This window comes from Saccostrea cucullata, unplaced genomic scaffold (genome assembly GCF_032062105.1).
Source record: "Saccostrea cucullata isolate Sc308-1 unplaced genomic scaffold, CSIRO_AGI_Scuc_v1 ctg155, whole genome shotgun sequence".
NCBI lineage: Eukaryota > Metazoa > Mollusca > Bivalvia > Ostreida > Ostreidae > Saccostrea > Saccostrea cuccullata.
This window is the reverse complement of record NW_026930491.1, coordinates 273,770-288,820: the sequence shown is the minus strand read 5'-3', so window position 1 is coordinate 288,820 and position 15,051 is coordinate 273,770. Positions and strand designations below refer to the sequence as shown.

Here is a 15,051-nt window from a genome sequence, read left to right as displayed (position 1 = left end):
ATGTAAATGATCACATATTGTTCACTGTCTCACAACATTTCTTATGCTTACATGCTATAGAATAAGTAAAGATGTATGTGAAAAATATATTCAAAGGACTTGTACGGTCCATTTTACGTTAATTTAATTGTATATCATATATACTCACATGCCTGTTGCATAAACAATATCAAGGTCTTGTTAGCTCTAATTTAGAATCTGGATAAATAAATGACCATAATATGCTGAAAAAATATCCTTTATTCATTTAAATCCATAACAGTTTAATAAACTTTAGACTGCAGCTAAGTATCTGCGGGTCATTTGTGACATCAACTTCCGCCTTTTTGGAGTCCTCTTCTTACGCTTAACCACGCCCCCTTCTAAAGGGACACGTGGTCCTGGCGTTACATTCCGTCCGCCATAGAACGGGGTCAACCGAACTATGTAAGGAACCAGCCATCACGATGAATTCGTTCAGACACATCCTAAAACACAAAAATAACCTTGATAAATACGTGTATACACGGGGGATGTTACCGGTCGGCAGGGGATGCTCCCTCCTCCATGACACCTGATCCCACCTCTGATCATCAGATGTGTTTGCTCTGCTCCAAAAAATTGTATAGTTTAATGGATTTCGAACTTGAATACTGTTCGTTATCTCCATGGATGTATATATTTTATTGCACTTTAAATCCAAACAAAGATGCTTGCATCATTGTTACATGTAATATTGACATTTTTTTTTAATGATGGTTAAAATTGTTGACTTTTTACCTTTCAGGATAATTTTACCTGATTTTTTACGGAAATAATCAGCCTCTAATATCACACGGGTAACTCTATTCTGGGATGCGTAAGAAAAATCCTTTCACAGAACTCCGTGACAAATTGGTCAGAATGACTTTTTACTTCCGGATTCTAAGAAAAAAAAATTAACGTTGTGTTAATACATTTAAAGGTTTTAATGTTTCTAACAATTTACAGTTCCTTGTTTCTGTTTAATAATTAAGTAATCCATTTCATCGTTTAATAATTAAGTAGTCCATTTCATTGAAGCATTTCCTGGATTTCAAAAACAAATGCGTATTCATGTGCATTATGACATTACAAATGTTTCACACATGAACTGTCAAGTATTTCCCTGAATTTCAGACCTAACAAGTATCAATATCATATTAATTAATGATTTCATTACACTATAACCTCCCAGACATAAAAAAGAGAGTTTGATATCTTATGTCATGGGATATAATTTTCCCTGTGAATTAAAGCAGCATGTTTTTGCAAAATTCATCATGAACTTTTATTTTTTGCATTCACAAGGTATCAAAGTATTTTAATGCTTGCATGTCCTTTTATCATAAAAAAGGAACTCACAATGTACGTTAATAATTAACCTTAAAAACAATTGACAGTCAACTACTACATAGATAAAATAAAAATCTGTTTGCAGGTGTTTAAAATTCCACCCACTTTCCTTTAAAACTACAAATAGGCACAAGACAGGAGTGGTGCAGCCACTAATAATCTGTAAACAATATATGAATTTTAACATGTATATATAGATAAATAATATTTACCTGAACTAGCAGACAGGTGAGGTCCCTATCCCCGTCCTCCGGTCTGTCGTTATTATTATTGGCTGCATCCTGTCTCTCTGTCAAGGTCATGGCCAGCTTTTCCGAGTCACCAATCTGAGAAAATTCTTAACATTTCATGTTTATTTTTTCAAGGGCAAAAATATCATGGCATTTTTCCCTCGCCCAGTTTTAAGTGGTTAACGTTTTCTTTATGAATAATAGATCAACTCAATTTTTTTTTCATTTTTAACATTTTTCGTGGTACAATTTCCCAGGAGCAATTCGGTGGTGTATTTTTGAACTTGATTCTAAATATAACTTTTACTATTATGACTCTAAATTTTCAGATTATTAAATCTTCCACACAAATTATTATTATTAACAATCATTTTCAGTGTAAGGATATTAAGATTGGTTAAATCCAACAACTGAATGGACTTTCTATCGTATATTGAACTGTTAAGAAAAAACAAGCCATTGATGTGCACATGTTTTCGTGTGAACTGTGCTGCAGCCAGAGCCAGCTGTGCACTCCCACGTCATTTCGTGACACTAAACGTCAAACTTCATGCGTATTTCGGGAGAAAAACATCCAAATTTGGTTGAAAAATCAATAAAATACAGCCTCCTCACTATAGAAAGGTCAGAATTGCAATTCATAATTTTCAGTCAATTTTTGATGACAAGCTTTCCCGTAAATCCAATTTAAATAGTGCTACCTTAAGTATAGGGATGCAATGTTCTACACAGAAGGCTTCTACAAGAGTTTGCTGGATGTGGAACGTGACGTCATGACTTGGGACGGAGGCAGGTAAAATACAAACCATCACGCTCTCCGGGCTTCTGAAATGAGGAAAATATAAGCTTTTGCATGGATTTTTCTTCTTTGAAAATGATGCAAAAGAAATAAAATGGCATAGCTAGATTGTATGTCCACTATGTATACAAACTCAAACTATAAACATGTATTACGATATGTTCCCTTTGCTATATTTTAACTTATTCACCTTTCATGATAAGAAAGCTTTCAAAAAAAAAAAACAAAAAAAAAAACAACAACAACAATTCATCAATTTACTTAATATTCACCGATTTCAATTGCAAATGTGGAAGTAAATGTAAGTAAATAAAAATAATCTTACATTTCCAAAAGTTTAGCACAGGCCATCACTCCTATAACAAGTCTATCATCAGCGAGTGCTTGTATAAGGGTGTCCTTCAAAGCTTGTCCAATATTTACAGATTTTCTAAAAAAAAAAAAAATACAAAAAAGCATATTAGGGCAAATATATATGTACAAACTTTTTCTCTGAATAAAAAAAAAATCTTTGTAAAATAACAACAAAATGTAATTCCTCATTGCCAACCTATATCTATAACATGATGAAGTGTTTGTTTGTTTTAAATCGGGGTATACAACTTGGACAAACTCGTAAAACAATTTAACAGAATTTTTTTTTCATCTGTACACTATTATATCTTGACATTAAAGAAATGTTTGCGATTGCCCCCTTATTTTAACAAATTACCCGGTATAACTGAAAAAAATGCGGTCAATAATCACAAAAATCAAGGAAATACTTCATAGTTGACTTTTAAATTTTTCACACTGGTAATGCATCAAAATATTTTGGCATTTTAAAATTCTCACGTTACAACCAGTTGTATGTCAGAGATTTCTCAATAGTCAAGAAAAATAAAGACCCCCACCCCCATAAAATACCCTCGTAAGTTGGGATATTTGTTCCTTAATCATAACAAAGAAATATTAAAATGATTCTATTACAGTTCATTTTCTGATGCGTATCGATATCCTGCAATGGTTTCAAAAACCAATCATTTTACAATCTGCAAATATTTATCTCTTTCACTAATTAATAAGCTTTACTTCTTTCCTATATCCTTGTGCCCATTCATCGTGCATGCATTGAGAATCCGTCAATTTTGCTGAATTTGATATTTACCTATAGCATTCATGTGTGGATTAGCGCGCATTTTCCTTCTTAAAAGAAAATCATGTGACTTCAGGGCATGACTTCGGAGAAGTCAGGCTATTTTTAGATGCTAGCAATACCTGCGCACAAAGGGGGAAAAGAACAAAGAATGTTTGTTTTTAAGATATATCCGTATATTTTGAGTCTTAAAACATGATGCAAAGGCCAAAACATTTGCGAAATTTGCATGCAATAGAGAAAATTATGCAATGACAACGGGTAAACATCGAACAGCTGTTTTCGATACAGTGTCAATGGCTGAACTTTTGCAGAGTTCGATTGCTTTGTTCTCGATATTGCATCATGCTAGATAAATAAATAGCAATTCATTTTGCAAGCAGCTTAAAACCATGCTTTTGCATTATTATTGTTTTCTTCCTTTAAATCTACAAATTTATACACATGATATAGAACAAAGATCACAAAAGTAGCATAGGCTAAAACGGAAATCCCTACCAAGAACTACATAATAGTGTAAAAATGCTTACTGCATAGGAAGTGCTTCCGCCATTCTGCAGATTTTAGCTGAAATCATCCCACAGCACAGATCAGATGAAGTAACAAAGCTTTCCTTCTGGATAACGAACCGTAATCTAAGCCACGTAGTACAAATGTCAACCAACGAGGCGCTTAGTCTCGCGTGTCTTTGTTCAAATATGGGCGGAGATATTCAAGATAAACCGAGGTCGAAAGATTTGATTGGATGCACGGGATGCAACAGCTTCCGTAGTAACAGTAATAGAATTAAAGCCGATCAATACAGCTGTGACATAATGACGCAGTTTGCATCCAAAACTTCAATTCATTGGAAAAGTTTATTGTTAAATTGACATCAATGCAAGGGCTAATTCAAAAATAGACAGAATGCGTCATTTAAGGCTTTTATATAACTGACACTTCTCGAAAACAACACTTATAATTTAAGTAAGAAAAAGCAAACACTGAAAAGTCAATCAATTATGCATGTTTACTTATTCATTTTTAATTTTGCAGATTTATCTTCGAGCTTAATAAACCTCCTCCAACACAATATTTCTGATAATTACATGTACTTTTTTAAAAGTAAAATTCTTTTCCTTTCAATAATATTCAATTTAATCACCCATGCATATATAGTAATCACTCATTCATAAAACAGGGTCAAATTTTCAAATCTTTGAAAAAATAAATTTTGAGTATATACATAGTATTCTCAGCAGTAGTGGGAAGAGCCTTTGGTATTTATGATAAGTTCACAGTTATCAGCATTACATGTATGTAAATGTGGGAGAACGTGATTCAAAGTCCTCCTGCATTTACATAAACAGCAGCGTAAGTATCAGAAAAGAAGTGCATTCGGAATAACACACCGGATCAAGTCACATGGGCATTATTGAATCGTAAAATTGACACATATGCGCGAAGTAATATACTTATAGAAGAATATAGAATCAAATCATACAAGGCAAGTGTTCTCATAATCTGACGGTTAGGCAAATTTAAAATAAACGGTATTAATTAAATTTTCCCGAAAACTTGTCTAAAAATAGTTGCAATAAAATACATAAGCATTTTTTTTTTCAATTATATCAATAACACGACAACAAGAAAAATGGTACTGTACAAATTAAATTATTACGAAAACCGTGAAGCCGCGAAGCCATGAAATTCGAGATCGAATTCCATTAATTTACTATTATGTATGCGACTTCAATTTTCCTTTAAATTGACAAGAAATGAGAACATTCACTAAAATAAAGACATTGTATAGCTTCATTAAAATTAAACAAATAATTTAAAACATCCAATTTCAATAAGATAAGTGTACGCAGCCACAGAAAACAAGAAACACTGGTGCCCAAGCATGACAGCTTATGGCGAAAGTATAAGTTTCTCAGATGCATGTCAAACTTCAGTCTCAATGTCAAGAGACAATAAAATTGTTGCCTTAAAGAATGGATTGTCTCAATGAATATGCTGGTGAAATATGAGCCCATGTGAAATATTAACTGCCCAAAAGTTAGGTTCAAGGTTCAAGTTTTTCAAAAGAATGTCAAACTCAGAGGTCAAGATCAAATTGCCTTGTAACAAGAAATATACATGTGAAATAGTACTATCTGATCAATAGTTATGACCAAGGTTAAAGTTTGGTAAATTCTTTGCAAAAGTGGGTCAAACTACAAGGTCAAGAGGTCAAATATGCCCAAAAAAAGGTTTCATTATACGAAAAATGCACATTTGAAATATGAAAATCAAAGCTTCAACCAATCCAAAGTTATGGACAAGATTAAGTTTTTGCGGACAAACACAAAGAGAGGGCAAAAAAAAAAAAAACAACTCCTGAATCTTCGACTATAGGGGAATAAAAATCTGCGAAATGATAAAATGTGTCCTTTACTGAATACACTTTAAAGCGCCACCGGGACAAACTGAAGCATGTTCTGTCAAGTAGATCTAGTTTCTGTGAAAAAGTGAGTAAGTACATGCCCGACATCAAAAAGCGTCACTGTGTATATATACTCAGTAATAAAAATTACCTCTTTCCAAGTGATTTCTTTTCTCAAAACTCCAGACTTAAATAGGTCCATAAGGATCTATTCCATGACCTTCTGAATTATAACAATCATCTCTACCGTTTTCTGCGAATATTTCAAATTGATGCATTTTAATTAAGATCGTGTCATTCACTTTTTTCTCTGAATCAACGGTCTTGTTTCCAATATTTCAAAGGCTAATATAATGTCTAAGAAGAGGTGTATATGTTTTTTACACTTGGTAGAACTGGCATCGTAAAGGATTAAAAAGGAAACTAGAGGTACTGTGAGCAATGAGCTCACTAAATGATACCCCCGTCTCCCATATGAATATAATGGCAGTGTCCATGTTTTGTTGTAGGAAACCCAAAATGTGTGTCAGATCAAAAAGTAAACAGGAAGGTGCACATTGGCAATATGTAATAAAGATTCTGTGAAAGTTTCATCAAATTTCATTCAGTGGTATGAAGGGAGTTGCGGATAAGAAATGGGTAACCCAAAGCGTAACAGACGGACGGACAGAATTCGAATTACCGATTACCATAAACCCTCCCACTTTTCTAGCGGGGGGTATAATTATCGTCAAAAGAAATTATAAACTTAAACTGGACCTAAAGTAAAATGTTTCATCCAACTGAAGGAAACTAAAATGAGGCAAAGTCAAGGTCATACAGAAGGTCACTGCTCACCTGCTCATTAACTCAACTGCTCACACTTACAATCTGTGTCAAGGTGAATAAGAGCGTATGAAATCGAACTGAATAAAAAATAAGATGGAAGATAGGATGGAAAACGGACGTAACTAATGCTTTATGTCCGGCCATACAGGAACATTACGAGGGTTCACAAAATGTTACCCTTTTTATGCCCTCGTTTTGTCCTGACCGTTCGTATGTCTGTTTGCAAAAACGTTAACCTTGCCCAGAACATTTGAGGGGGGGGGGGGGGGGGGGTGGCTATGGCTTGTGTATTCCTTGTGACAAGACCTTTCTTTGGGTATCACCAAATTTGACCTCTTGACCTTGGTGTTTGACCCACTTTTACAAAAAAAAAAAAAATCACGAAACTTTAACCTTGACCAAAACTTTTTGACAGTTGTTGCTACAGTTTTCACCCCTTTCAATAGGTATAAATATTTTTGGCCTTTTGACCTTAACCTTAGAGTTTGAACAACTTTTTTAAAAACATTAATCTTGGCCATTGCTTTTGAACAGTTATCAATAGGGCTTTCATATTTCATAGATGTATTTCTTGTGACAAGACCTTCCAAAAACCAACAATTTTGACCTTGACTTGCATTCAAGAAACTTCACTATAAGCTGCCATACGGGGACATCAGTATTTCACAAACACATCTTGTTTACAGGTACTCAGGGTTTTCAACCATTTTTCTTTTTTTAACAAAAGTAAAGCGAATAAATTTTCTTTGGGAATAAGAAATGTGTAGATTAGAAATGTAGGTTTCAAACGACAAATATATTTTACGGCGCCAATTTTTCGTATACTACTCATATGACGTATTTGACAGTGCATCCTTGAAAGGACAAAATACGTTTTATTTGCTTAAATGGTGAAACAGAGCTTGATGCCAAATGCTTAACGTTATTAGATCTCATTTATATCAATTTTTACCATATTCAAGATAAAATTCACTCAGAGCTTGATTCTTGATCTCTTGCTTGTCCTGGATCAAAAGTAAAACATCACGTTCTAAATCATTAAGTTCTCAAAATCCGAGTGATTTAATCACATGAAGTATATTCCTGAAATTTTAAAGTTTACCGAGAAGCAGGTTAAAGTGCATTTAAATATTTTTTTTCTCCCAAGGACAGTAATCAGAGGGCGTCACGCTGTACAGGTGAACATAGGTATTTTAATTATGTAAACATTCCATCAGCTGATATGCACTCTCGACAAATGATAAGTATGCTTTGGATGGTCAGTGTAAAACAAGTTATACCCAACCTAGATCCTAAACCTTTTACACATTGAAAATGACTGGTTGTCTAAATATAAAACGAAATAATATTGGTTTCGTTTAAGGTCTTACGACATGCTCCTCAAGTATATGTTTTATATGTCTTGGTATCATATAAAAATAATTCATAATTGCCATTCTTTTGTGATTGCTACATTGTTTTCATATGATTTATCAATTGTAGAAGTACACCATTGCGAAAGTGATTCAGATGACTACCCATTAGAATTATAGAAGAAATTTCACCCTCTGGTATCTTGTCCAAATGCCTGGAAAGGTACCTAAAATTTTTTGTGAGGAAACTTGAGTACCTATACTTCAATGACAGATTATTGGTTTAAAATATTTATTTTTGAATAACGTGTCATCTGACCTTAATTTCGTAAATTGGTGAAAGACACAACTGAAACACATTGTAACACGACTGTAACGCATTGTTTCAAATATGATTTTACTTGAAGGGTATTAGTAATTGTCTCGGCGCAATTAAAAAAAAAGTCTGGATCATTCGGGTAACTTCCACAGCTAAATAAAAAAAGTTCATATATACATTATATATATATATTATTTAGATTTATTGCAAAATAAGACGTATTTATCCTGCGAATGCTAAAGGCCTTAAACTGCCTAATCGTGTACAAGACCCAAAGTCATGTTACATAGCATCATAACTTGTTTTAAAACGCAGAAGCGATTTAGACTGTCACAACAGTTCATAATAATAACCCGATGAAACAAACAACTGAACTTGCATAAATAAAATCAGGTCAAGGATTCTTTTTTGTTCAGCGCAATTTAATTTGATGATACATGTATGTTTGTATTTTAGATAATAGTATTTTTGTCTTTAAAGGAATGCTTATTATATGGGTATCAACAATAAGAAAACCTTGAATTTTATACACACGATTTCCTTGTTAAATATTTAAGACAATTATAAGACAGTATATGTATTCTGTCACACACTCATTCAATTTTGTAAATTTTAAAATTTTGCAAAATTCCTTTTTGGATGCATTTTTTAATTCACCAGTCTGTGTATTTAAAGTTTGTTGGTAGTATTTATATTTGCTTTTAATGTCAAGTAGGCCGTACTTCAAAGGTAAAAAATGAATGCACAATTGAGGATGTTGAAAGCTTTTTTGATTCCAAGTAAGTATACCTTTATACCGAAAACCAGAGAAATGTTTGTATGTCAAGGATGTTGTAATCCCAAAAGAATCTCAGAATGGTATGAAATGTAAATGGTAAAGTACCGTATACGACTTAATAATGCTGATCGTGAGACCATCCTATCATCTGCACAAATCAATAGCAAGTTGTTTTCGCATATAATTCACTAAGTAGCTTTTGATATGTCACATTATCGCTTAATTAAGTAGCAGTCACTAATGCCTATCAACTTGTAAATATCTTTGCGTATTTTTGCACTTTTCGTGAGAGAAATATGTCTTCCTAATGTCTTTTTGCACTCTTGTGTCACGTAGACATTAGTGACGTCAGAAAAATCTGCTGCAGTGCCGGCGCGGAGGAGGCAGGGGACACCGATTCGCTTCGCTGAACACGGCTCTAACCCAAACAACACGGAAGAGCACAGACAAACAGGTTTTGATTTATATCTTATGTGTTTATTATTTATCGAACTCCAACAAAAGTACATTTCAAAGTCCAAGTTATTTTTTTAAGCCTCAGTGATCAATGATCCTTAATCCTTGTTTTGCATCATAAAGCAAGAAAAAATTTCAAAGCGATGTAGCCTTCCATTAAATTTAATTTCGTTCTTTAAAATTTTCAAAACAATGTAATAAAAACTTCGTGACTGCCAGAAGAGATCCAATGCCAAGTATCTATAGACTCCCGATCAGCGTCCTCCAACAGGTCAACAGACGTTGTCTTTGTCTTTGTTGTTGTCCCGGCATCATTTGATGCTGCAGCTTCTCAAGATCGAGAGGAAGATTTTGAGAGGAAATATCTTCCGTCTGATTCTCGAAAGAAGTATTCAGCCTGATTATGGGGGGAAATATTCAATCTCGTTCTCCTTATATTGTCTTCACGCAACTCTGGTATTCAATCAGTAATTGGAGGATCAAACCACAGGAGGGGCACGCACTTGTTGAGATTTCTGTTGTCGATAAGAGCAATCGTACTTACTATATATCCATTTATGGTAAATATTGGATGGATAAAACACCTGTCATAAAAAAATATAATATACAAGATTTAAATGTATTCACATTTGAAATTGTTTGCCTTTTTAAAATAAAAATCCCCTAAATGTTACGATAAGCATATTAAGTGTAAAAAGTTCATGTTTATCATGAAATAAGCTGTACTTAAGATATTCGTGTAAATATAAATAGGAAAAAAATGTATTCAATAATCTAAAGACATGCTGGAGGGTGGAGACTGTACTCTTAGGAGAAAAACAAACAAATTTTGCTTACATATAAAATAGATGGAAAACAAATAAATACATGAACTATACTGACTATAGAAAATGTTGAATGATAATTCCTCTTGGCGGTTCACTTCAAGGCTGATCTGTATGGCTGGTAGCGAGGTGAAGGCCTGGTGCACAATGCACATCGATACATTTTTTCCCTAATGGTATTTTTGTTCCCACTCGGCGTGGGAGTCTGGCTCAGCGATTATATTGATCGGATAACATAATTAAAATAAAAGTATAAATAAAAGTCTGGGAACTATATTACTGTGGCTCAGGAATCCTAATACAGTGGCTGAGTAACTCGGTCATTTCTGTTTTGATGTCATTCAAAACTAGTTATCAAACTTTAAAAGCAAGATTATTAAATTTTAAAGGTCATGCACATCATTCTATAGGCTTACAAACAGATATGATGTAACATTTAATATATATGTTACATTTTTTTTCTGGTTATGGAACATACAGGTTCAAAATATATATTGAATTACTTCAATTATGCATTAATTGCAAAGCATTGGTCATTTATATAAAGATTCATTAAAAAAAAAAATATCACGCCCCGCGAGTCAGTTTCTCGATTTTTGCATCTTTTATAAATCTGTGATAAAAATACAAATTTCAATTAATCATTCAATCAATGCTGACGAGTAAAAAATCGAAAAAAATATTTTGGTGGTAAAACTCGGAGCTTATAAAATATACATGATGTCGATATGCGTTTCTTTTGAGATTTAGTGCATTTCATACGTCACACACTCACCAATACTGCAAACATATATATATATATATATATATATATATATATATATATATATATATATATATATATATATGAAAATGAGTCTTGATCATCGAACCGCTTCGATATGCATATGTGTGAAAAGGCATGCGTCTAATTGATGGAGACGATAGTCGCGAATATTTTGAGAATTTGTAGTCGGATAAAAATCAATCAAAAACTTGATCAATTCCTCAAGTAAATGTTGGCTGCATAAAATATAAATTGAAGAGACACACGCATCATCTTTATTTAAAAATGTATTAATATTCAATTTTAGAATATAAAACACGAACTGTGAAGAGAACGTTTTTATCCGAGAAGTAAAATGCGATGTTCTAAAAAAAGGGACCTGTCGTTTTTTCTATAGTAAATGATAAGCAACTTTATATATTAAATAGGAAAAACGTATTTTTTTACAGATTCACTTTATAAAATATATATTATGTATCTCGAATTTATACACGCATTCCGATTTCTTTTCAATGTTAAGAAAACCTTTCATTTAAATAACTACTCACACACCCCATACACCAACACTTAAACTTATATCAAGTGCTGCAATAACGTCATACATCAAATGGATTTACAACTTCAAAAGAAATTTCTACAGGTATCTGGCGTAAGAGGGAATCTGTTGGGTATGTCTGAGAAGTACTAATTAAAACCATGGCCAGAAATGACAAGAAATATATATCAGTATTACAGTTAGACGGGGTGTTCCATATACCACTCTCTTAACATGCTAAGTCTTACTGGAGTATTTTGATAGCAAACTTATTGCATTTCATTATGCATGGGGTATGGGGTTTGATGATTTTATTATCTACAAGGACAGAGTTTTTCAATATTCATTTTATTAAAAACATGTATGATCTTCACTTAAACTGCATTGTGTGTTTTGTTAGTCCATGTAAAAAAAATTGATTTTTTATGAGTAAATATAATACTTCTTTTCCACATGGTTGGTTTTTTGGATTAGGCCTACTTCATGTGTGCGTTACCGAGCTAGGTCGCGTGTAATGAAAATGATTTCCGCTTTTCTCATATTTCCGCTCACACCCGGAAATCAGTGATACTAACTGGGGCGAACTCATTAAACATATATAATGGAAATGGAATTTGGAATTTTTTTCTGTTTAAAGGTAAACAAAAACAAATACTTTTATGTATAATTAGTTTCAAAGATACATCATAACTTTGTTTAAAGGTAATTTAACTGTTTTTTAATTAGCTGCAATAAAATATATCAAAGCTTTTGCATATCCATGAAAATTATGTTAAAGTTTTACAGGGTAATGAACAAAGACGTGCCTTCATCAAGTTCAAACATTTAGACATTTCACACAAAAATATTCATGTGTATTAAAAAGTTTTAAAAGTTAAATAAAATATAGCTAGAAATTAACAGTAAAATATTTATCACACGAGGTTTAAGATTTAACTGTTTCTTAATTAGCTGCAATTCCAACATACATTAATGATGTTCCCTGCATTTGTGTTAGTAACCTTTATTTATAGAATATGACGCAGACAGGGATACCTGATGAAAACCTTTCGCACCTTTTGAATTGCTTTGTAAAATATTAGTCAAAGGAGCCAGAAAAAATATTTAACAATTTAATATTTTGATAAAAACATTCGATTTACTATTTCTTAAGGTGTTTGAATGGATTTTGTTTTCTCAACAGCGGCTGGGCGTACGTACTATATTTTAACTCGTAAACTCAGTTTGGCGGTGAAGAAGCAGCATTTCCTGTTGCTCACCGTCGCAATAGCCGGGCATTGCTCTACGAGCAATGAGCCCGGCTAACAAAGTAAGCAAAAAACCCATGCCATTTTCTCAAATATGACACTTTCCATGAAAATGCAAAGTCTTCGTAGATGAGTTGGAATGGCCGTTAATAATTCAAAAGTGCAAAAAAAAAAATATGTGAATGAAATTGCTTTAATTAGATACAAAAGATTTGCTGTTAATATTAAATCTCTAAACCTTACTAAGAAGTCAATAATAACGATGATTGATTCGAAGACAATGGGTAATCATTTACATGTGAATCATTTCGTTATATATGCAATTGACTGTCTTTGTGGGTTGACGTAAGAGCTTCATTCATGTAGCCCTGTCATGCCCGACACTTTATCAGGTGAACAGGATGACCTGCCGCGTGCTAGTCAGGCAATGGTTACAGGTTGTTTACATCTCGTTATTGTCCCGTTACTATCGCCAGATGCGAGAACTCAGACCAGGCACCCGTTCTCCGTACTGGTCTGGTATATTGCCAACTTATGACAAAGTGCAGGGGTATACTTGGTACGACAAAAGGTAAAAAGTAGATCGGATGTAAACAAAGTGATTCATGACCTGATCCAGTACATACCAGGTATATACAAACATTGAACCTCCCTGAGAAATGGAATCGATGTCCGTGGTCAGTCCAATAGGTATTAGGCTACTAACCCATGAAGCATTGTGGAGACATTATAATATATATTGATACTTTGTTAGAATTCTCATGTTTTTATGACTGTCATTTCACAATGCACGTAGTTTTAATTAATCAGTAATGAGACATATTACCCCAGAAGCTGCCAATATTTATAGAATAGGGTAGAATGGAACAGAACGGACTGGAAGAAAATAGAACAAAACAGTAGGGTTGCCAGTCAAGTCTGTTTAGATAAATACATTATTATGATGAACAATAAAAATAAACAGCACATTCTCATGAACAATAACAATAAACAGCGAATATATGCAACGTATAATGCCAATGACCTTTATCGCTGTATTGGCTTCAAGATTCCAGAATCTGCATAATTATCCAAAGACATGGCCCCATTTCTTTGTCTCCTTGATCCTGAATTTCCATAAGGATCAGCGCCCTGTGATGCTGAGTCTGGACTCCTTTCCGTTGCAGACAACTATAATACCTATCTAGCCCTCAGTACAACCAATATATGCAAATTGATTCGTCAGTTTCTGTGTTACATTAATAAATAAAATACATAACCCCAAAAGATTATCAATATTCAGTTCGTGGCAATGAGAGATACCTTTTGAATCATCGAGTGACACATTTAAAACAATGCCGCTGTATATTCTTTACTTCTTCTTCTACTGATTTGACCTCGGCAGGTGTCCCAGAGGTTAATCATACCAAATCAAGGCTATCCATCATTGTTCTTACAATCGTTCATTCAGAATTAATTTATTTTCCAATACACAGGGCGTTGGTTTGGTGCAAACTTAATAATACACCTTTAGCCTTACTTAAAGTCTTTTTTATGCATATAACAAATTGTATGGTTTTCTCCAATTTGGATTTAAAAAAACAATTATTAAAGAATAAAATTTAAATTCTATATGAAACAAGCAATATTCAAGGAAAAAGACTTCGCTGATTCTTTCATTTGGGGTCAAAACCCTCAAAGTTTTCTTCGAATGTAATATGCTTACATGATGAATTACGAAAAGTCGAAGTCCGACAGAATTTGAGAAATGAACATAAATTGCTGTGGCCTACATGGAGAGCAGTGACTTGTGGGTTACTGGAACACTTCGAAATCTTTTGAGTTTTCTTTATGACAATTTTTCTTCATAGATTAAGTCAATAACCTGTCCGCTTCCAGGTTCATTTACTCCGATGGGCATTTTCTTCGCTAGGGATCAATTCAGGTCAACAACCACTATGTAGGACGAAGACTCTACTAATCATAAAGCGTAGAATCCGTTAGCTCCTCCCACTTCTCGCCGACGGTATATAAGCCGAGACT

At 33.5% G+C, this 15,051-nt stretch overlaps 1 protein-coding gene across 1 annotated transcript; it reads right to left on the bottom strand.

Annotated features, from left to right (window-relative positions):
• Positions 1-222: 222 nt before the first annotated feature.
• Positions 223-4,218, bottom strand: LOC134228766 (growth arrest and DNA damage-inducible protein GADD45 beta-like). The gene is made up of 6 exons (XM_062710460.1): positions 4,048-4,218; positions 2,708-2,812; positions 2,285-2,408; positions 1,566-1,679; positions 778-903; positions 223-467 (listed from the first exon to the last, which is right to left on the bottom strand). Exons 1-5 carry the CDS (start codon positions 4,092-4,094, stop codon positions 811-813), a joined length of 483 nt encoding a protein of 160 aa, XP_062566444.1. The 5' UTR covers positions 4,095-4,218; the 3' UTR covers positions 223-467; positions 778-810.
• Between the last annotated feature and the right edge of the window lie 10,833 nt (positions 4,219-15,051).

What these genes read in the sequence shown, in the direction of transcription:
- LOC134228766 (XM_062710460.1), bottom strand. Translation starts at nt 4,094, where the DNA reads ATGATTTCAGCTAAAATCTGCAGAATGGCGGAAGCACTTCCTATGCA. An exon ending in TGTGCTAAACTTTTGGAAAT is followed by an intron (nt 2,409 to 2,707) that starts GTAAGATTATTT and finishes TCCTCATTTCAG; the next exon opens with AAGCCCGGAGAGCGTGATGG. An exon ending in TCACCTGTCTGCTAGTTCAG is followed by an intron (nt 904 to 1,565) that starts GTAAATATTATT and finishes TTTTTTTCTTAG; the next exon opens with AATCCGGAAGTAAAAAGTCA.